Source organism: Lethenteron reissneri, chromosome 18 (assembly GCF_015708825.2).
Source record: "Lethenteron reissneri isolate LAM-NWPU_2019-01 chromosome 18, ASM1570882v1, whole genome shotgun sequence".
In the NCBI taxonomy this organism is placed as follows: domain Eukaryota; kingdom Metazoa; phylum Chordata; class Hyperoartia; order Petromyzontiformes; family Petromyzontidae; genus Lethenteron; species Lethenteron reissneri.
Genome location: NC_083796.1, coordinates 664,760 through 690,445, shown reverse-complemented (window position 1 = coordinate 690,445; position 25,686 = coordinate 664,760). Strand labels below are relative to the sequence as shown.

The 25,686-nt window shown below is 56.0% G+C and overlaps 1 protein-coding gene across 1 annotated transcript in view; it reads right to left on the bottom strand.

Moving 5' to 3' along the window:
* Positions 1-25,686, bottom strand: part of LOC133343612 (uncharacterized) — an 87,829-nt gene that overhangs the window by 34,409 nt on the left and 27,734 nt on the right. Inside the window, exons 6-12 of the mRNA XM_061553303.1 lie at positions 20,509-20,623; positions 17,010-17,083; positions 16,626-16,797; positions 16,098-16,269; positions 14,922-15,060; positions 11,267-11,351; positions 10,121-10,179 (exon numbers count right to left, since the gene is read on the bottom strand). Coding sequence (XP_061409287.1) covers positions 10,121-10,179; positions 11,267-11,351; positions 14,922-15,060; positions 16,098-16,269; positions 16,626-16,797; positions 17,010-17,083; positions 20,509-20,623 — 816 coding nt within the window. The remainder of the gene's footprint in view (positions 1-10,120; positions 10,180-11,266; positions 11,352-14,921; positions 15,061-16,097; positions 16,270-16,625; positions 16,798-17,009; positions 17,084-20,508; positions 20,624-25,686) is intronic.

Here is a 25,686-nt window from a genome sequence, read left to right as displayed (position 1 = left end):
CTCGAGGGGCCCGAGGGGGAGGGGCCCGAGGGGCTCGAGGGGGAGGGGCCCGAGGGGAGGGGGCAGGGCTCGAGGGGGCGGGGCTCGAGGGGGAGGGGCCCGAGGGGGAGGGGTCACGTGGTGTGTGTGCTTTGGATCTGTGTGGGAGGAATTGATATCTGGTGTTGATACAATGGGAGGCTGATCGATACCCGGGTGCGGTTGAGGGATGGCTCCCTATTGGTCAACCATGTAATGTATGTCGGTCATCTGTGTGATTGCTGCTCACTCAGATGAGGAGTTGGAGGCGCTGCTGCCGAATCTGACTGGAGTGTGCCACTAAGAGGTGGGTTCTTAACCATCAGCCCCACCAAAACTAAGCACCTGCCTGGGTATTTTGTTCCACCAAACACGCCACCCCTCCCCCTTTGGTGATGGAGTAATTGTGGAGAGAGCTTCTAATACATGGGCAGTGTGCGTATGACCAGCTCCGGTTTGACAACAGATGCCTCACTCCGAATCATTCGGTCTATGCTGTGTGAAAGCTACCTGGTCTGTCGCTCCGCACAAAGCTTCGGGTGTTCTGGGCCACAGTCATTCCCTCCCTTCTCTACGCTTGTGAAACATGGACCCCTCTCATGGAACATCTGCGCCAGTTAGAAACACTCAGGCTGCCATGCCTACGTTCCATCCTGGGTTTAACCAGGCTGGATTGTGTGAGGAGCTCACAAATCCTTGACATATCTGGACAAATTCCCATCAGTGAGCTCCTCCGGCAGGCAAGGCTGCGTTGGCTGGGTCATGTAGCCCGCATTCCCAGCCACCGCATGCCTAAACAGCTTTTGTTCGGCCGCATAGAGGGGGCCAAACGGACACGACATGGGCTAGAGAAGAGATGGAGTGATGTGGTACAGAAGGACATGGAGCTGAGTGGACTTGCCGATGACTGGTACCAGCGGTGTCAGGATCGGCCTCTGTGGAGGAGGCTCGTGAAGGACGCTGCTACTGGGCAGTTGGAGGCAGTCGCCCTCCAGCAACAACGGAGGGCGGAGGAGCGACGCGCCAACAACAAGCGGGGCACTGGGCCGATAAAGCGCAGCAAGTTGGCACAGTAGGGGGTACAGGTGATGCAATTACCAGTCATCTCAGTCAGCCAACCCATGGCACCTGGGTCTGTCACTCTGTCCTGAAACATGCCAGCGAGCCCTCGACACTTCACGTGGCCTCAAAGTGCACCTGGCCTGGCACAGACGCCGTGGTGACTTCACCGTCACTGAGTGGCGAATGGCGGGGTGTTGGTAATGGACCCTCAAAGTGAACCTAGCCTGGCACAAGCACTGACACGTGCGGGTGGGGAGCGGTCGTGGAGCGGTTTGCGCGTCACCCGGGTTCGATTCCTGCTCAGGGCCAATAAGAGTGACGATTATCTGAACCGGTCCTGGGCCTCCCCGAGGTCGACTCAGCCTCAAATGAGTACCTGGTGCAGTGTGTTAAATATCGCCGCTAGGGAGACAAAGGCGGTCGGGCGTGAGGCTGGCCACCAACCCCTTCATAGGCGCTCGCTCACAACACTTGCCCCAAAAGTCTGTTAAGGCTACACGGGGGATCTTTGTCTTGTGCGTGGGTAGAGGTGTGAGGGTGCGTGGGCGTGCGACCGTGTGTGCTCAACAGGTGTGTGTGTTAAACAGGTGGAGGTGTTATACAGGTGAGTGTTAAACAGGTGTAGGGGTGTGTGTATTAAACAGCTGTACGATGTGTGTGTGTGTATTAAACAGCTGTAGGTGTGTGTGTGTATTAAACAGCTGTAGGTGTGTGTGTATTAAACAGCTGTAGGTGTGTGTGTATTAAACAGCTGTAGGTGTGTGTGCTCAACAGGTGAGTGTTATACAGGTGTGTGTGTTATACAGGTGTAGGTGTTTGTGTGTGTGTGCTATACAGCTGTAGGTGTGTGTTAAACAGGTGTATGTGTGTGTTAAACAGGTGTAGGTGTGTGCTCAACAGGTGTGTGTTAAACAGGTGTAGGTGTGTGTGTGTGCTAAACGTGTGTTAAACAGGTGTAGGTGTATCCACAGGTGTGTTACCCAACTCGACGGATGTGGCGGTGTCCGAGTTTAATGGTCTGATAAGGACGTGGGTATACGTAAGGTTGCGTGTATAACAGTACACGTGGTGTGACAGTACAGGGGGTGTGACAGTACAGTGTGTGGCAGTACACGTGGTGTGACAGTGGAGGCAGTCGTCATGTGACCTTTGATTCCCCCCCCCCCCTCCAGCGTGCCTGGTTGCCATGGCGACCGCGCTCCCCGCCTGAGCGACCATGGCGGAACCCAATCACAGCTCCCGCTCACCACCACTCACCACTCTCCTCACCCCTCACTCCTCACCACTCACCACTCACTCCTCACCCCTCACTCCTCACCCCTCACCCCTCACTCCTCACCACTCACCACTCACTCCTCACCACTCTCCTCACCACTCACTCCTCACCACTCACCCCTCACTCCTCACCACTCACCACTCACTCCTCACCACTCACTCCTCACCACCACTCACCACTCTCCTCACCCCTCACCCCTCACTCCTCACCACTCACCACTCTCCTCACCCCTCACCCCTCACCACTCACCCCTCACCCCTCACTCCTCACCACTCACCACTCACTCCTCACCACTCTCCTCACCACTCTCCTCACCACTCACCACTCACTCCTCACCACTCACTCCTCACCACTCACTCCTCACCACTCACCACTCACTCCTCACCACTCTCCTCACCACTCACTCCTCACCACTCACCCCTCACTCCTCACCACTCACCACTCACTCCTCACCACTCACTCCTCACCACTCACTCACTCCTCACCACTCACTCCTCACCACTCACCACTCACTCCTCACCACTCACTCCTCACCACTCACTCCTCACCACTCTCCTCACCACTCACTCCTCACCACTCACCCCTCACTCCTCACCACTCACCACTCACTCCTCACCACTCACTCCTCACCACTCACTCCTCACCACTCACTCACTCCTCACCACTCACTCCTCACCACTCACTCCTCACCACTCACTCCTCACCACACACTCCTCACCACTCACTCCTCACCACTCACTCCTCACCACTCACTCACTCCTCACCACTCACTCCTCACCACTCACTCACTCCTCACCACTCACTCCTCACCACTCACTCCTCACCACTCACTCACTCCTCACCACTCACTCCTCACCACTCACTCCTCACCACTCACTCCTCACCACTCACCACTCACTCCTCACCACTCACTCCTCACCACTCACTCCTCACCACACACTCCTCACCACTCACTCCTCACCACTCACTCCTCACCACTCACCACTCACTCCTCACCACTCACTCCTCACCACTCACTCACTCCTCACCACTCACTCCTCACCACTCACTCCTCACCACTCACCACTCACTCCTCACCACTCACTCCTCACCACTCACTCCTCACCACTCACTCACTCCTCACCACTCACTCCTCACCACTCACTCCTCACCACTCACTCCTCACGACTCACTCCTCACCACTCACTCCTCACCACTCTCCTCACCACTCTCCTCACCACTCACCACTCACTCCTCACCACTCCTCACCACTCACTCCTCACCACTCACCACTCACCTCCTCACCACTCACCTCTCACTCTCCTCACCACTCACTCCTCACCACTCACCTCCTCTCACTCTCCTCACCACTCACCACTCACCTCTCACTCCTTTCCTCACCTCTCATCACCACCTTTCACCCCCATCACTCTGACTTCTCACTCGCCTCACCTCTCACTCATCGTCACTCACCTCTCACTCTGACTCGTTACTCACCACTCACTCACCACTCACTCACCACCACTCACTCCTCACCACTCACCTTTCACTTATCACCACTCACCTCTCACTCATCCCAACTCACCTCTCACTCTGACTCGTCACTCACCTTTCACTCACCACCACTCACCTCTCACTCACCACCACTCACCTCTCACTCATCGTCACTCACCTCTCACTCTGACTCACCACCACTCACCTCTCACTCATCCCAACTCCCCTCTCACTCTGACTCGTCACTCACCTTTCACTCACCACCACTCACCTCTCACTCACCACCACTCACCTCTCACTCACCACCACTCACCTCTCTGACTTGTCACTCACCTTTCACTCACCACCACTCACCTCTCACTCACCACCACTCACCTCTCTGACTTGTCACTCACCTTTCACTCACCACCACTCACCTCTCACTCACCACCACTCACCTCTCACTCACCACCACTCACCTCTCACTCTGACTCATCACCTCTCACTCACCACCACTCACCTCTCACTCTGACTCATCACCTCTCACTCACCACCACTCACCTCTCACTCTGACTCATCACCTCTCACTCACCACCACTCACCTCTCACTCTGACTCATCACCTCTCCTCTCACTCTGACTTCTCAGTCCTCAGCTCTCATTCCCCACCAAACTTCCCCCCCTCTCACTCACACACACCTCAACACAATCACACCCAAACAACCCATCTCACACACACCTCAACACAATCACACCCAAACAACCCATCTCACACACACCTCAACACAATCACTCCCAAACAACCCATCTCACACACCCCGTCTAGCACCCTGAAATACCCCCCCCCCCCGCTCGCCGTGATATCTACCATCTCATACACCCCCATACCACAAAACCATCACACGCACACACCTCCCCCGACAGATACAATCACACACACAGCCCAACAGATACAATCACACACACACACCAACAGATACAACCACACACACACACCAACAGATACAACCACACACACACCAACAAATACAATCACACACACACACCAACAGATACAACCACACACACACCAACAGATACAATCACACACACACACCAACAGATACAATCACACACACAGCCCAACAGATACAATCACACACACACACCAACAGATACAACCACACACACACACCAACAGATACAACCACACACACACACCAACAGATACAATCACACACACACCCCAACAGATACAACCACACACACACACCAACAGATACGATCACACACACACCCCAACATATACGACCACACACACACACCAACAGATACAATCACACACACACACCCCAACAGATACAACCACACACACACACCAACAGATACAATCACACACACCCCTACAGATACAATCACACACACACACCAACAGATACAATCACACACACACACCAACAGATACAATCACACACACACACCCCAACAAATACAATCACACACAAACCCCAACAGATACAATCACACACACACACCCCAACAAATACAATCACACGCACACCCAAACAGATACAATCACACACACCCCAACAAATACAATCACACACACACCCCGACAGATACAATTACACATGCACACCCAAACAGATACAATCACACACACCCCGACAGATACAATCACACACACACACCCCGACAGATACAATTACACACACGCTAACACCATCCCTGGCCCACACCCCTAACAGCAATATCCGCCATTCACATATAACTAATGGTGACGTCACCACAGGTGTTTGTGCCAGGCTAGGTACACTTTGTAGTCAAATGAATGCTCGCCGACAACACACACCATCACGCACACACCATCACACACACACCATCATACACACACCATTACACACACACCATCAAACACCATCACGCACACACACACCATCACACACACACACAAACCATCACACACCATCACGCACTCACACACCATCACGCACACACACACCATCACGCACACACACGCCGTCACGCACACACCGTCACACACACACCGTCACACACACCATCACACACACACACACCATCACACACACCGTCACACACACCATCACACACCATCACACACACCATCACACACACACGCCATCACACACACACACAAATGATCACACACACACACACAAACCATCACACACACACCATCACACACCCACACACACACCATCACACACACACTATTACGCACACAGACCATCACACACCCACACACACACCATCACACACACAGACCATCACACACACACCATCACACACACAGACCATCACACACCCACACACACACACCATCACACACACAGACCATCACACACCCACACACAGACCATCACACACCCACACACAGACCATCACACACCCACACACAGACCATCACACACACACACAGACCATCACACACACACTATCACGCACACCATCACACACACACACCATCACACACACCATCACACACACACCATCACACACCCACACACAGACCATCACACACCCACACACAGACCATCACACACCCACACACAGACCATCACACACACAGACCATCACACACACACACTATCACGCACACCATCACACACAAACACCATCACACACATACACACCCACACACAGACCATCACACACCCACAGACAGACCATCACACACACACACACAGACCATCACACACACACACCATCACACCCACACACACACCATCACACACACACACACGCCCACACACACACACCCACACACACACACCATCACACACACACACACCATCACACACACACACCATCACACACACACACCATCACACACCATCACACACACACACACCCACACACACACACCATCACACACACACCATCACACACACACACCATCACACACACACACCATCACACACCATCACACACACACACCATCACACACACACACCATCACACACACACACACCATCACACACCATCACACACCATCACCCACACACACACAGACCATCACATACACACGCACCATCACACACACACCATCACACACACACACCCACCATCACACACACACCATCACACACACACCATCACACACACACCATCACACACACACACCATCACACACACACACACCATCACACACCATCACACACCATCACACACACACACCATCACACACACACACCATCACACACACACACACCATCACACACCATCACACACCATCACCCACACACACACAGACCATCACATACACACGCACCATCACACACACACACACCATCACACACACACACCCACCATCACACACACACCATCACACACACACACCATCACACACCCCATCACACACACACCATCACACACACACTATCACACACCATCACACACACACCATCACACACACACCATCACACACCATCACACACACGCACATCACACACAACAACAACAACAACCGCCATTCGCCACTAAGTGGCGGTGACGTCACCACGATGCTTGTGCCAGGCCAAGTGCACCTTGAGGCCACGTGAAGTGTCGAAAGCCCGCTGGCAGGAGGTCACGGGGCAGACCCAGGTGCCACTGGTCGACTGACCGAGATGACCGAGATGACTGGCTGATGCACCACCTGTGCCCCCTACTGTGCCAACTTGCTGTGCTTTAGCCACCCGGCGCTCCGCTCGTTGTTGTGAGCGTCGCTCCTCCGCCCTCCGTTGTTGTTGGAGGGCGACTGCCTCCAACTGCCCAGTAGCGTCCTTCACGAGCCTCCTCCACTGAGGCCGATCTTGACACCGCTGGTACCAGTCATCGGCAAGTCCACTCAGCTCCACGTCCTCCTGTACCACATCACTCCATCTCTTCTCCAGCCCGTGCCGCGCCCGTCTAGCCCCCTCGATCCGGCCGAACAAAAGCTGTTTAGGCATGCGGTGGCTGGGCATGCGGGCTACATGACCCAGCCAACGCAGCCTTGCCTGCCGGAGGAGCTCACTGATGGGACTTTGCCCAGATCTTTCAAGGATTTGTGAGCTCCTCACACAATCCAGCCTGGTTAAACCCAGGATGGATCGTAGGCAGGCCAGCCTAAATGTTTCCAACCGGCGAAGATGCTCCACCAGGGGGGTCCACGTCTCGCAAGCGTAGAGAAGGGAGGGAATGACCGTGGCCGAGAAGACCTGAAGCTTCGTGCGGAGCGACAGACCAGGTAGCTTCCACACAGCGTTACGCAACCGATGAAAAGATATTGCCGCTCGACTGATTCGGAGTGAGACCTCTGCTGATAGACTGGAGCCGGTCATAAGCACACTGCCCAGGTATGGGAAACTCTCCACTCTCTCCACAACTGCCCCATCACCAATTGGGAGTTGTGGGGGTGGAGTGTCCGATGGTACAAAATACCCAGGCAGGTGCTTGGTTTTGGTGGGGCTGATGGTAAGGCCCCACCTCTTAGTGGCACGCTCCAGTCTCAGCAGCAGCGCCTCCAACTCCTCTTCTGAATGAGCAGCTATTACCAAATCATCGGCATACATAACGTGGTTGACCAATAGGGAGCCATCCCTTGATCGCACCCGGGCGTCGATCAGCCTCCCATTATATCTGTACCAAACGGAAATTCCCCCGGTACAGCTATTGAAGGCTTCACGAACTACGCGGTCAAAATAGATGTTAAATAATGTGGGAGCCAGAGGACATCCCTGTCGCACCCCAAGGTGTACAGGGAAAGGCTCCGACTCCCGGCCACGTAGTTTTACCCGGGCCCGCTCACCATCATGAAGGTCCTTAATGATCGTGAGCAGAGGGTCAGGGACTCCGAAAGCACGAAGAACAACCCAGAGTCCAGTCCTACTGATGGTATCATAGGCCTTGACCAGGTCAATAAAGCAGAGATGTAGGTCTTTTTGGAATTCCCTACACCTCTGCTGTAGCAGACGGACAGAAAATATGGCATCTGTGCAGGACCGCCCTTTCCTGAAACCGCATTGGGGCTCCGCAAGCCCCTCCTCAGCGTGCCTAGCAAGGCGATGTTGAATAATCCTTGCCAGGACCTTACCCGGCACACTGAGGAGTGAGATGCCCCTGTAGTTGTTACAGTCTGTGCGGTCCCCCTTCTTAAAGAGGGGGACCACCAGGGCATCCTTCCAGTCCTGCGGAACCCGTCCAGTGGTCCAGACTGTTGTTATGATGTCATATAGGGCAGTCTGTGCACAAACGCCACCCTCCCTCAGCATTTCGCTTGGGAGATCATCTCTGCCCGGTGCCTTCCCTGGTCTCAGACTCCGGATCGCCCTCAGTACTTCCTCAACAGCTGGAACCTCAGCCAGCCACTCACAGGGGGTGACCTCTTCCAATATTTGAGGCACCGCAGCCTCAGCAGGGTTATCCCCACTTTGTGCCATGATGTTTTCCTGGCTGAGAGAATTTCCCTCCCCCAGGACCTCACAGAAATGCTCAGCAAATCTGCAAACCTGTTCCTGGGGGTCGGAGATTGGATCACCGTTTTTTCCTCTAATGATGGTAATAGGTGTGGCGCTGCAGGTTACTTTTTTGATGGAGTTAAATAGTGATTTGTGATCACGGGCCACTGAGGCAGACTCCATCTCCTCAGCAACCCGCGACCACCACCCATCCTTACAACGCCTTACGGCTCTCCGAACTTCCGAGCGAAGGCTGCGGTAAACCTCCTCATTCTCTGACGTGGGATGCTGTAGGCGATGAGAGTGGGCCTGTCGCTTTTTCTCAATTAACCTGAACACCTCCTCTGTCAGCCAGGGTTTCTGGGGAGGTCTGGACCGCGTACCCAAAGCAGCCATTGCAGCTGCATGAGTCACAGTCCTAAACCTCGCCCATTTACCCTCGACATCAGGTGGAGTGGGGGACGATGCCAACCCCAGCTGCAAGCGATGATGAAATTCTCGCTTGCAACTTTCATCAGCTAACACACACACACCATCACACACACACCATCACACACACACACACCATCACACACACACTATCACACACACACACCATCACACACACACTATCACACAAACACACCATCACACACACACACACCATCACACACCATCACACACACACACCATCACACACACACACCATCACACACACACACACCATCACACACACACACCATCACACACACACACTATCACACACACACACACCATCACACACACACACCATCACACACACACACACACCATCACACACACACACACACCATCACACACACACCATCACACACACACACTATCACACACACACCATCACACACACACCATCACACACACACACTATCACGCACCTGGTCGCAGTGTAGAACCCCCTGCCAGCCGCGGGTTGGATCCGGTCGTGAGTGTGGAACTGGGAGGCCATGGGAGACCAGGGGCAACACAAATGAGAGGATGAGAGAGACACACGGGGACGGCAGGAGGAGGTGAGAGACGCAGAGGTAGGAGGAGGGAGGTACGGGGTGAGGAGACAGAGACAGGGGAGCAGGGAGGAGGAGGGGGTGGTGGTGGGGACGGGGGCAGCAGAAGGAGTGAAGGTGACGAGTCGGGGAGAGGAGGAGGAGGAGGGACCACGGGGAGCCAAAGGTAGGCAGATGAGTGAGAAGAACGGCAGGCGATGTGTCAGAAGGTCGTCAGGTGAGAAAGAACAGATAAGGGGGTGGTGGAGGAGGAGGAGAGCGGGGAGTGTTTGACAATGTGGGGCGATGGAGGAGGCGACGGCAGGGAGATGTGGAGGACCGGGGAAGGAGGCAGGGAGATTCGGGGCGGGTGGGACGGAGAGAGAACGTCCAGAGAGGAGACGACAACACGAGGAGGACGAGGAGGAGGGTGACGAGGAGGTCGAGAGACGAGGAGGAGAGTTCGGGTTAGAAAGGAGGAACGCAGAAGGGGAGACGAGATACCCGGTGAAGCACAGGTGCACACACGAACACGAACACACGAACACACACACACGAACACACACACACGAACACACACACGAACACACACACACACGAACACACACACACACGAACACACACACACGCACTTGTACAAGACTCCCCCTCCTCCCTTGTACAGCGCACGCAGTGGGAACAGGGTCTCAGGCTGAGCCATAAAGGCGCCGGGTTAACGAGTAACTAGTGAGGAGCCCCCCCCCCCTCCTCACCCCTCCCCCCCTCCTCACCCCTCCCCCCCTCCTCACCCCTCCCCCTTCCTCCTCACCCCCCCCCCCCCTCCTCACCCCTCCCCCCTCCTCACCCCTCCCCCTTCCTCCTCACCCTCTCCCCCTCCTCACCCCTCCCCCCCTCCTCACCCCTCCCCCTTCCTCCTCACCCTCTCCCCCTCCTCACCCCTCCCCCTTCCTCCTCAATCCTCCTCCTCACCCCTCCCCCCTCCTCCTCACCCCTCCCCCTTCCTCCTCAACCCCCCTCCCCCCTCCTCCTCCTCCTCCTCACCGCCCCACGCCTCCACCTCGGCCCCCAGCGCCGCAGAGCTGGCACCGGGGCGCAGGATGGCTTCGTGCATGGCTCGCTCCGACACCTGCGCGTCACACAGAGTGTGTCACAGTGTGTTAGTGTGTGTGTGTCACAGTGTGTGTGTGTCACAGTGTGTGCGTGTCACAGTGTGTTAGTGTGTGTGTGTCACAGTGTGTTAGTGTGTGTGTGTGTCACAGTGTGTTAGTGTGTGTGTGTCACAGTGTATTAGTGTGTGTGTCATAGTGTGTGTGTGTCAGTGTGTTAGTGTGTGTCACAGTGTGTTAGTGTGTGTGTCACAGTGTGTGTGTCACAGTGTGTGGGTTGTGTGTCACAGTGTGTTAGTGTGTGTTAGTGTGTGTGTCACAGTGTGTGTGTCACAGTGTGTTAGTGTGTGTGTCACAGTGTGTTAGTGTGTTCGCCCTTTCGGTGTCAACAAGAATCAACAACCGCTCACAAACGGACACGAGCGGAATGTCCCATTCACACCACGCTGCGTGTGACGCGTCACACGCGGACAAAGGTCCCCCAGGTAGCCTACACAGGCTGATGGGGCAAGTGCTGCTGCGAGCATCAGGCAAAGGTCCCCCGGGTAGCCTACACAGGCTGATGGGGCAAGTGCTGCTAGCGAGCATCAGGCAAAGGTCCCCCGGGTAGCCTACACAGGCTGATGGGGCAAGTGCTGCTAGCGAGCATCAGGCAAAGGTCCCCCGGGTAGCCTACACAGACTGATGGGGCAAGTGCTGCTAGCGAGCATCAGGCAAAGGTCCCCCGGGTAGCCTACACAGGCTGATGGGGCAAGTGCTGCTAGCGAGCATCAGGCAAAGGTCCCCCGGGTAGCCTACACAGGCTGATGGGGCAAGTGCTGCTAGCGAGCATCAGGCAAAGGTCCCCCGGGTAGCCTACACAGGCTGATGGGGCAAGTGCTGCTAGCGAGCATCAGGCAAAGGTCCCCCGGGTAGCCTACACAGGCTGATGGGGCAAGTGCTGCTAGCGAGCATCAGGCAAAGGTCCCCCGGGTAGCCTACACAGGCTGATGGGGCAAGTGCTGCTAGCGAGCATCAGGCAAAGGTCCCCCGGGTAGCCTACACAGGCTGATGGGGCAAGTGCTGCTAGCGAGCATCAGGCAAAGGTCGTCGGGAGCAGCGACAATGGCGCGGACGAGGGGCTGGTGTGGCCTGCACCAAGCCCGCGTGCTGCAGCTTACTACGCACAGCACACGGTACTACTCATTTAAGGGGCCGTCCATAAATGACGTCACGCGATTTTGAAATATTTTTTACCCCCGCCCTCGTCACACGGCGTCACAAAGTCAGACCCCCCCCTCAAATATGACGTCACAAAGTTCTGCCCGCCCCCCCAAAAAAATAAAGCATGCTTCAAATAGTTTTAAACTATTGTCATTGTAGTGCGTATTTAATGTGGCACTGCACTCTGATGTTGTAGGAGAAAACATTTATTAATTAAGTAGAACGTGTTGTCTATATTTATTTAAAGTTACGCATTTTGATGTGACGTCACATCTATCAAACTCCCCCCCCCCTCGTCACACATCGTCACAAATGTCTGACCCCCCCCCCCCCAGGTGCGTGACGTCATTTATGGACGGCCCTTTTGTCCTGAACTCCGAAACCATACGGGAGTTACGCAACAAGAAATTGCGGACGTTAGGCGAGGATTCAGGGGCGGTCGAGACCACTCATACGTAGACTGTCACAGTAAAAGAAACATACAACTTTGAATAAATTAACATAAACAGGACCCTGCGGGGTGGGCTGGTAGGAACGAACAATTGAATGGCTATAATAAAATGAAATGGCAAAAAATGGGTGCCAATAAGTGGATGGAAACGTAGACGTAGTGGAACATAGGAAACAATAAAGTAGTAGTAACCGTTGTGCAAAAAATAATAGTATTGCACAAGTATGTACCTACGTGAGTGCAGCTTGGAGCAGACACAGTGAGTAGTAACAATCTGCACGATATGCAGCGCTGTCGTTTGGTGTGTACCACCCAGTGAAGTCGAGGGGGCCAAGAGGTGGGTGCAATCCCACAAGTGAAGCGGCATTCTGGACGCAATGTTTGGTGTTGAGAAGCTCGGTGTCCCCGGCCCCAGCTCGTTGCCCCGCCCCTTACCGCCGTAACCCCGCCCCAACCCCGCGTAGCCCCGCCCTCCACCTCGTGCCCACGCCCCCTGCTGCCGTTGCCCCGCCCAGCCCCGCGTAGCCCCGCCCCCTGCCGCTGTACCCCCGCCCAATACACCCCTAGCGGGGGAGAGATTCCCAGGCCTGGCTCTAGGCTGGAGAGCCGCCGACGAGGGGGGGGGGGTAGGGAGTTGTTTTTAATGTAAAAGCTTTAAATGTAAATGTTTCTATTAAAAAACATCAGGGAATGTAACATTGTTAAACATTAACTCCCTTTCACACACGCGGGGGTACGATACGAAGGGAGAGTTTGAGGCCTAGGTCTAGGCTTTAGGCCTAGCTGTAGGCTTTAGGCCGCCGTGAGTTAATTTTTAATTTAACTGTTTTTATTATTCATGTAAAAGCTTTAAATTTAAATGTTTCTATTTAAAAGCATCAGGGAATGTAACATTGTAAAACATTAACTCCCTTTCACACACGCGGGGGTACGATACGAAGGGAGAGTTTGAGGCCTAGGTCTAGGCTTTAGGCCTAGCTGTGAGTTAAATTTTAATTTACAAGTTTTAATTAAAAGCTATCTCAGGGAATTATAAGGGAATGTTACACTTGTTTAGCCAGGAAAGCCTCATTAATTTAAATATTTTAATTAAAAGCTATCTGAGGGAATTATAAGGGAATGTTACACTTGTTTAGCCAGGAAAGCCTCATTAATTTAAATATTTTAATTAAAAGCTATCTGAGGGAATTATAAGGGAATGTTACACTTGTTTAACCAGGAAAGCGTCACTGAGTCTAAAGGTTTTTGTAGGGTCATGCCAAGTGTTTGCAGTAGGGGGCGATGTTGCTACACGGATGGACGGATGGACGGACGGACAAACGGACGGACGATATAATCTATTGTAGGCTGGTCCACTTCGTTCCTACCAGTATAAATACACGACTGATCTCAGCGGCAGACCAGCTCATGCACATGGAGAGATGACGTCGCGGCAGCCATGTTGCGTGGGGACTTCACAGCGGCCATGTTGCATGGGGGGTTATCTTCATGGCGGCTGATTGGCTGGTGTAGTGAGTGACGCACAATGAGTACTTGACGCGTCACCGACACTGCTTCGGATCCAGTGACGATCGCTACCGATCGGATTTTCTTTACTCGGAACCTCCAGATCTCAAACGCTGAGCAGGATTGAGCGCGGATCGTGTTTGGATGTGCGACCACCACCATGCATACCACAGGTGCCATCGTCGGCTGCCGATGGGCTACGCTGCCGTGAGCAGGGGGCTCGTGTGCCAAGTGCGTTGTCAAGTTGAGTCTGTGCAAGCCGGTGGGAACTCGAGAGACCAGGACGAGTCTCATTTGCAAGACGGACCTCGGTCACCACAATGACAATGGCGTGCCAGTGCGGGCGTGTGTGTTAGTTCAGGCTTCACCGTGGGGTCGGTGTGCCAGTGCAGGCCTCACCGCGGGGTCGGTGTGCCAGTGCGGGTCTCACCGTGGGGTCGGTGTGCCGGCTCACGAGGATGGTCACGGGCCCTGGCTCTCGCTCGCTCAGCAGCGCAAATGCCTCGGCCAGACCACGGCCGGCACGGCACAGACTGCGGCCGGCCACCTCCAGCACCTGGTCACCACGCCTGGCACCGCACCGCGCACCACACACGCACCACACACGCACCACACACGCACCACACACGCAACACGTAGGCACCACGTACACACCACGTACGCTCCACGTACACACCACACATACACACCACACACACACACCACACCACACACTCACATGCCACACAACCCACATACACACCACACACACACACCACATATACACACTACACACACACCACACATACACACCACACACACCACACATACACACCACACATACACACCACACACACTCCACACATACACACCACACATACACCACACACACCACACATACACACCACATACCACACATACACACCACACACACACCACACACACCACATACACACCACACATACACACCACACATACACACCACACACACCACACACCACATACACACATGTAAGTGCTGTTAGCAAGCACTTATTAAGGCCAGAACAGCGCTCAATTGCGTGGTGTAGCCAACATTGCGCCTGACTGCCTTAATCTCCTCATTCTTTATATGTATACACAGCAACAGGTACTTATTTAAGGCTGAGTTTACTTAGGGGAGGCCCAGGACCGGTACAGGTCATCACCACTGATGTTGGCCGGGAGCTGGAATCGAAAAAAGATTGCCGGGTTCATGGCGCATTGCGCTAACCGCTGCGCCACCGCTCCCTGCTATACAAATATGCACTCCAAAGACACACACACTTACATGTGCACACATACGTACACACATACATCCACACCAATGTAAACACATTCACCCACATGCGCACTTATACCCACATGCACTCATTCACACGCATACATTCACATACACACCTACCAACACGGTCTCGCCTGACCTCTGACCTTTACCATTCACATCGCCCACCTGCTCTCTCACCTGCTCGCTCACCTGCACACTCACCTGAAACTCACTCACCCTCAAGCTCACCTCGCTCACACCCTCGCAATCTCTTCCACCTGCAAGGGGTTGAGGAGTGGGAGCAGGCGACCTCTGCGTGACCCCAGTGACCTCCGCCCTCACCTGAGTCGCCCGCTGAGCTGAGCGGCGGAGCCCGGAGCGAGGGAGAGGATGAACACCCTGGGGGGCCCTGCTGCCCCTCGTGGCCCCCGCGGGCTCCTCTCGGGGTCGGCTGCCCCCGTGCCCCTCTCAGCTGAGACACAGCACACGCCGATCCCGAGACCCACGCCTCGCTCTGTGGGGGGAGGGTGGGGGGGGGGCATGCTACTCACCTGCACGCTCACCTGCTCACTCATATGCAGTATTGTAGGTACCCACATGCTGACCTTTACACCTGCATGCGCTCTCTCTCTCTGCTCACCTGTCTGTTCACCTGCACACTCTATGCTCACCTGTACGCTCACCTGAATGCTCACCTGCACACTTGCATGTACACTCACCTGTAAGGTCACCTGCATACTCACCTCTTGCCAGGCGAGTGACCACTCAACCCATGTTTGCATGACCCCTCCACTGCCCTTTCGCCCCCATCCCACCGCTCCCCCCCCAGCCCCGTGTATTTGACCCTAAAACTCTGTGATGACCCTTGACCTTTCATAAGCGTGACCTCCACGACGATCTGGTCCATGGGGTCGCTCGCTTTCCCAGTCACATGACCGGAGCTCGGGGTGAGGCCAAAGGTCACGTCGAAGGCGAGGTCAAAGGTGGCGGCGCCGCAGAAAGGAGCGCGCACAGCCAACGTCACCACGCCGCGGGGCAGCCGCTAGGGGTCACAGGGTCAGGGGTCAGCGACAAGGGGGCAGCGCCTCAACCACGTGGCACCCACCGTTTGTATTGTTCAGTTCTGTCTCCTATGTTCTGACCAGTTTTTTTTAATAGTCCAACCTGCAGCACCACCACCATGTCCTCCACATTGAACTCACGAATCGTGACCCTGAGAATCGATCTCGCCCGCCTGCATTTCGCCATGCTCACCTTGAAAGTGGCGATGGCCTGCAGGTGGGTGAGGCCGCGCACGGGCTCCCCGTTCACCTCCAGCAGCTCATCGCCTGCCAGAGAAGCGCACAATGACAAAGTTCTGTTGGGGCAAGTGTTGTGAGCGAGTAGCACCTATTTAAGGCCGGAACGAGGGGCTGGGTGGCCAGAACTACGCCCGTCCGCCTTTGTCTCCAGAGTGGCGATGTTTGCACACCGCACCAAGTATTCATTTGAGGCTGAGTCGATCTAGGGCATGCCAAGGCCGATTTATATAATCGTTGCTGGTCGTAGCCGTGAGCGAGAAATCGAACTTGGGTCACCAGGTTCGAAGCGCAGTGCGTTAACCACTGCACCACCGCTCCCTATCATCCACTCAATCACCTACCCACCTACCCACTCATCCATTCACTCACTCACCCGCCCACTAACTCAGCCACCCACTCACCAAGACTTACAAATGTCCCGGGTGGAGCCAGGACAGGTGGCAACTCGAGACCACCTTCACTGCTGCGATTGCGCTCGAAAGGGGCAGCGCGTGTCAGGCCCTCACCATCACCATCACCCTCACCATCACCCTCACCATCACCCTCACCATCACCATCACCCTCACCATCACCATCACCCTCACCATCACCCTCACCATCACCCTCACCATCACCCTCACCATCACCATCACCCTCACCATCACCATCACCCTCACCATCACCCTCACCCTCGCCATCACCATCACCATCACCCTCACCATCACCATCACCCTCGCCATCACCCTCACCCTCACCATCACCATCACCCTCACCATCACCATCACCCTCACCATCACCATCACCCTCACCATCACCATCACCATCACCCTCACCATCACCATCACCATCACCCTCACCATCACCATCACCATCACCCTCACCCTCGCCATCACCCTCGCCATCACCCTCACCCTCACCATCACCATCACCCTCGCCATCACCCTCACCATCACCCTCACCATCACCCTCACCATCACCTTCACCATCACCATCACCATCACCCTCACCATCACCATCACCCTCACCATCACCATCACCCTCACCCTCACCACACCCTCACCATCACCCTCACCATCACCCTCACCACACCCTCACCATCACCATCACCATCACCCTCACCATCACCCTCACCATCACCATCACCATCACCCTCACCCTCACCATCACCCTCACCATCACCCTCACCATCACCATCACCCTCACCACACCATCACCCTCACCATCACCCTCACCATCACCCTCACCATCACCATCACCATCACCACACCCTCACCATCACCCTCACCACACCATCACCATCACCCTCACCCTCACCATCACCCTCACCATCACCCTCACCATCACCATCACCCTCACCATCACCATCACCCTCACCATCACCCTCACCATCACCCTCACCATCACCCCCACCATCACCCTCACCATCACCCTCACTATCACCATCACCCTCACCATCACCCTCGCCATCACCATCACCCTCACCATCACCATCACCCTCACCATCACCCTCACCATCACCCTTACCCTCACCATCACCCTCACCATCACCCTCGCCATCACCATCACCCTCACCATCACCATCACCCTCACCATCACCCTCACCCTCACCATCACCATCACCCTCACCATCACCATCACCCTCGCCATCACCATCACCATCACCCTCACAATCACCCTCGCCATCACCATCACCATCACCCTCACAATCACCCTCACCATCACCATCACCCTCGCCATCACCATCACCATCACCCTCGCCATCACCCTCACCATCACCCTCGCCATCACCATCACCATCACCCTCGCCATCACCATCACCCTCACCCTCACCATCACCCTCACCATCACCCTCGCCATCACCATCGCCCTCGCCATCACCATCACCCTCACCATCACCATCACCATTACCCTCACCCTCACCATCACCCTCACCCTCACCATTACCATCACCATCACCCTCACCATTACCATCACCCTCGCCCTCACCATCACCATCACCCTCGCCATCACCATCACCATCACCCTCGCCATCACCATCACCATCACCCTCACCATTACCCTCACCCTCACCATCACCCTCACCCTCACCCTCACCATCACCATCACCCTCACCATCACCATCACCCTCACCATCACCATCACCCTCACCATCACCATCACCCTCACCATCACCCTCAACCTCACCATCACCATCACCCTCACCATCACCCTCACCCTCACCATCACCATCACCATCACCCTCACCCTCACCATCACCATCACCATCACCATCACCCTCACCATCACCATCACCCTCACCATCACCCTCAACCTCACCATCACCCTCACCATCACCATCACCCTCACCATCACCCTCACCATCACCCTCACCCTCAACCTCACCATCAACCTCACCATCACCATCACCATCACCCTCACCCTCACCATCACCATCACCCTCACCATCACCCTCAACCTCACCATCACCCTCACCATCACCATCACCCTCACCATCACCCTCACCATCACCCTCACCCTCACCATCACCCTCACCATCACCATCACCCTCACCATCACCCTCAACCTCACCATCACCCTCACCATCACCCTCACCCTCACCATCACCCTCACCCTCACCACACCATCACCATCACCCTCACCATCACCATCACCCTCACCATCACCCTCACCATCACCATCACCCTCACCCTCACCATCACCCTCACCCTCACCATCACCCTCACCCTCACCATCACCATCACCCTCGCCATCACCCTCGCCCTCACCATCACCCTCACCCTCACCATCACCATCACCCTCACCATCACCATCACCCTCACCCTCACCATCACCCTCACCCTCACCATCACCATCACCCTCACCCTCACCATCACCATCACCATCACCCTCACCATCACCCTCACCATCACCATCACCCTCACCCTCACCATCACCCTCATCCTCACCATCACCCTCACCATCACCCTCACCCTCACCATCACCCTCACCATCACCATCACCCTCACCATCACCCTCACCATCACCCTCAACCTCGCCCTCACCATCACCCTCACCATCACCCTCACCATCACCATCACCCTCGCCATCACCATCACCCTCACCATCACCCTCACCATCACCCTCAACCTCACCATCACCATCACCCTCACCATCACCCTCACCATCACCCTCACCCTCACCATCACCCTCACCATCACCCTCAACCTCACCATCACCCTCACCATCACCCTCACCCTCACCATCACCCTCACCATCACCATCACCCTCACCATCACCATCACCCTCACCATCACCCTCACCATCACCATCACCCTCACCATCACCCTCACCATCACCATCACCCTCACCCTCACCATCACCCTCACCATCACCCTCACCATCACCATCACCCTCACCCTCACCATCACCCTCACCCTCACCATCACCCTCACCCTCACCATCACCATCACCCTCACCATCACCCTCGCCCTCACCCTCACGCAGCCGGCCATCCATGGCAGCGGCCCCCCCGGGGAAGACGGTCTTCACGAAGATTCCCATGACGCCGCGTGTCGAGTCGCGCCCGCCCACGATGCTGAAGCCCAGGCCCTGGAGACGATGACACGCGTTAGTGTGGGCCACGATGACACGTTAATGTGGGCCACGGTGACACGTTAGTGTGGGCCACGATGACACATTAATGTGGGCCACGGTGACACGTTAGTGTGGGCCACGATGTCACGTTAGTGTGGGCCTCGATGTCACGTTAGTGTGGGCCACGGTGTCACGTTAGTGTGGGCCACGGTGACACGTTAGTGTGGGCCACGATGTCACGTTAGTGTGGGCCACGGTGACACGTTAGTGTGGGCCTCGATGTCACGTTAGTGTGGGCCACGATGTCACGTTAGTGTGGGCCACGGTGACACGTTAGTGTGGGCCACGATGTCACGTTAGTGTGGGCCACGGTGACACGTTAGTGTGGGCCTCGATGTCACGTTAGTGTGGGCCACGGTGACACGTTAGTGTGGGCCTCGATGTCACGTTAGTGTGGGCCTCGATGTCACGTTAGTGTGGGCCATGGTGACACGTTAGTGTGGGCCTCGATGTCACGTTAGTGTGGGCCACGATGGCACGTTAGTGTGGGCCTCGATGTCACGTTAGTGTGGGCCATGGTGACACGTTAGTGTGGGCCTCGATGTCACGTTAGTGTGGGCCTCGATGTCACGTTAGTGTGGGCCACGATGTCACGTTAGTGTGGGCCATGGTGACACGTTAGTGTGGGCCTCGATGTCACGTTAGTGTGGGCCTCGATGTCACGTTAGTGTGGGCCTCGATGTCACGTTAGTGTGGGCCTCGATGTCACGTTAGTGTGGGCCATGGTGACACGTTAGTGTGGGCCTCGATGTCACGTTAGTGTGGGCCTCGATGTCACGTTAGTGTGGGCCTCGATGTCACGTTAGTGTGGGCCTCGATGTCACGTTAGTGTGGGCCACGATGTCACGTTAGTGTGGGCCACGGTGGCACGTTAGTGTGGGCCTCGATGTCACGTTAGTATGGGCCACGATGGCACGTTAGTGTGGGTCACGGTGGCACGCGTTAGTGTGGGCCACGATGTCACGTTAGTGTGGGCCACGATGACACGTTAGTGTGGGCCACAGTGGCACGTTAGTGTGGGCCACGATGTCACGTTAATGTGGGCCACGGTGGCACGTTAGTGTGGGCCACGATGTCACGTTAGTGTGGGCCACGATGACACGTTAGTGTGGGCCACGGTGGCACGTTAGTGTGGGCCACGATGACACGTTAGTGTGGGCCACGGTGGCACGTTAGTGTGGGCATCGATGTCACGTTAATGTGGGCCACGGTGGCACGTTAGTGTGGGCCACGATGGCACGTTAGTGTGGGCCACGGTGGCACGTTAGTGTGGGCCACGATGTCACGTTAATGTGGGCCATGGTGGCACGTTAGTGTGGGCCACGATGACACGTTAGTGTGGGCCATGGTGGCACGTTAGTGTGGGCCACGATGACACGTTAGTGTGGGCCACGATGTCACGTTAGTGTGGGCCACGATGACACGTTAGTGTGGGCCACGATGACAAGTTAGTGTGGGCCACGGTGGCACGTTAGTGTGGGCCACGATGGCACGTTAGTGTGGGCCACGATGTCACGTTAGTGTGGGCCACGATGAGACGTTAGTGTGGGCCACGATGACACGTTAGTGTGGGCCACGGTGACACGTTAGTGTGGGCCACGGTGACACGTTAGTGTGGGCCTCGATGTCACGTTAGTGTGGGCCTCGATGTCACGTTAGTGTGGGCCACGATGGCAAGTTAGTGTGGGCCACGATGTCACGTTAGTGTGGGCCTCGATGTCACGTTAGTGTGGGCCACGGTGGCACGTTAGTGTGGGCCACGGTGACACGTTAGTGTGGGCCATGGTGACACGTTAGTGTGGGCCACGATGGCACGTTAGTGTGAGCCTCGATGTCACGTTAGTGTGGGCCTCGATGTCACGTTAGTGTGGGCCACGGTGGCACGTTAGTGTGGGCCATGATGACACGTTAGTGTGAGCCACGGTGACACGTTAGTGTGGGCCTCGATGTCACGTTAGTGTGGGCCTCAATGTCACGTTAATGTGGGCTACGGTGACACGTTAATGTGGGCCACGGTGACACGTTAGTGTGGGCCTCGATGTCACGTTAGTGTGGGCCACGGTGGCACGTTAGTGTGGGTCACGGTGGCACGCGTTAGTGTGGGCCACGATGACACGCGTTAGTGTGAGCCACGATGGCATGTGTTAGTGTGGGCCACGGTGGCACGCGTTAGTGTGGGCCACGGTGGCACGCGTTAGTGTGGGCCACGATGACACGCGTTAGTGTGAGCCACGATGGCATGTGTTAGTGTGGGCCATGATGGCACACGTTAGTGTGGGCCACGATGGCACGTTAGTGTGGGCCTCGATGTCACGTGTTAGTGTGGGCCACGATGACACGTTAGTGTGGGCCACGATTGCACGTTAGTGTGGGCCACGATGGCACGTTAGTGTGGGCCACGATGACACGTTAGTGTGGGCCACGATGACACGTTAGTGTGGGCCACGATGACACGTTAGTGTGGGCCACGATGACACGTTAGTGTGGGCCACGATGGCACGTTAGTGTGGGCCACGATGACACGTTAGTGTGGGCCACGATGGCACGTTAGTGTGGGCCACGATGACACGTTAGTGTGGGCCACGATGACACGTTAGTGTGGGCCACGGTGGCACGCGTTAGTGTGGGCCACGGTGGCACGCGTTAGTGTGGGCCACGGTGGCACACGTTAGTGTGGGCCACGATGGCACACGTTAGTGTGGGCCACGATGGCACGTTAGTGTGGGCCTCGATGTCACGTGTTAGTGTGGGCCACGATGACACGTTAGTGTGGGCCACGATTAAACGTTAGTGTGGGCCACGATGACACGTTAGTGTGGGCCTCGATGTCACGTTAGTGTGGGCCACGATGACACGTTAGTGTGGGCCACGATGACACGTTAGTGTGGGCCACGATGACACGTTAGTGTGGGCCACGATGGCACGTTAGTGTGGGCCACGATGACACGTTAGTGTGGGCCACGATGGCACGTTAGTGTGGGCCACGATGGCACGTTAGTGTGGGCCACGATGACACGTTAGTGTGGGCCTCGATGACACGTTAGTGTGGGCAACGGTGACACGTTAGTGTGGGCCACGATGACACGTTAGTGTGGGCCACGATGACACGTTAGTGTGGGCCACGATGACACGTTAGTGTGGGCCACGGTGACACGTTAGTGTGGGCCACGATGACACGTTAGTGTGGGCCACGATGACACGTTAGTGTGGGCCACGATGGCACGTTAGTGTGGGCCACGATGACACGTTAGTGTGGGCCACGGTGACACGTTAGTGTGGGCCTCGATGTCACGTTAATGTGGGCCACGGTGGCACGTTAGTGTGGGCCACGATGACACGTTAATGTGGGCCACGGTGGCATGTGTTAGTGTGGGCCGCGATGTTACACGTTAATGTGGGCCACGGTGGCACGCGTTAGTGTGGGCCACTATGGCACGCGTTAGCGTGGGCCACGGTGGCACGCGTTAGTGTGGGCCACGATGGCACGCGTTAGTGTGGGCCACGATGGCACGTTAGTGTGGGCCACGATGACACGTTAGTGTGGGCCACGATGACACGTTAGTGTGGGCCATGATGTCACGTGTTAGCGTGGGCCACGATGACACGTTAGTGTGGGCCACGGTGGCATGCGTTAGCGTGGGCCACGGTGGCACGCGTAAGCGTGGGCCACGGTGGCACGCGTTAGCGTGGGCCACGGTGGCACGCGTTAGCGTGGGCCACGGTGGCATGCGTTAGCGTGGGCCACGATGGCACGTGTTAGTGTGGGCCGCGATGGCACGTTAGTGTGGGCCACGATGACACGTTAGTGTGGGCCACGGTGGCATGTGTTAGTGTGGGCCGCGATGTTACGCGTTAGTGTGGGCCACGGTGACACGCGTTAGTGCGGGCCACTATGGCACGCGTTAGCGTGGGCCACGGTGACACGCGTTAGTGTGGGCCACGATGGCACGCGTTAGTGTGGGCCACGATGGCACGTTAGTGTGGGCCACGATGACACGTTAGTGTGGGCCACGATGACACGTTAGTGTGGGCCATGATGTCACGTGTTAGCGTGGGCCACGATGACACGTTAGTGTGGGCCACGGTGGCACGCGTTAGCGTGGGCCACGGTGGCACGCGTTAGCGTGGGCCACGGTGGCACGCGTTAGCGTGGGCCACGATGGCACGTGTTAGTGTGGGCCGCGATGGCACGCGTTAGTGTGGGCCGCGATGTCACGTGTTAGCGTGGGTCACGATTTCACGCGTTAGTGTGGGCCACGATGACACGCGTTAGTGTGAGCCACGATGGTATGTGTTAGTGTGGGCCACGGTGGCACGCGTTAGTGTGGGCCACGGTGGCACGCGTTAGTGTGGGCCACGATGGCACACGTTAGTGTGGGCCACGATGGCACACGTTAGTGTGGGCCACGATGGCACGTTAGTGTGGGCCTCAATGTCACGTGTTAGTGTGGGCCACGATGACACGTTAGTGTGGGCCACGGTGGCACGTTAGTGTGGGCCTCGATGTCACGTTAGTATGGGCCACGATGGCACGTTAGTGTGGGTCACGGTGGCACGCGTTAGTGTGGGCCACGATGTCACGTTAGTGTGGGCCACGATGACACGTTAGTGTGGGCCACAGTGGCACGTTAGTGTGGGCCACGATGTCACGTTAATGTGGGCCACGGTGGCACGTTAGTGTGGGCCACGATGTCACGTTAGTGTGGGCCACGATGACACGTTAGTGTGGGCCACGGTGGCACGTTAGTGTGGGCCACGATGACACGTTAGTGTGGGCCACGGTGGCACGTTAGTGTGGGCATCGATGTCACGTTAATGTGGGCCACGGTGGCACGTTAGTGTGGGCCACGATGGCACGTTAGTGTGGGCCACGGTGGCACGTTAGTGTGGGCCACGATGTCACGTTAATGTGGGCCATGGTGGCACGTTAGTGTGGGCCACGATGACACGTTAGTGTGGGCCATGGTGGCACGTTAGTGTGGGCCACGATGACACGTTAGTGTGGGCCACGATGTCAC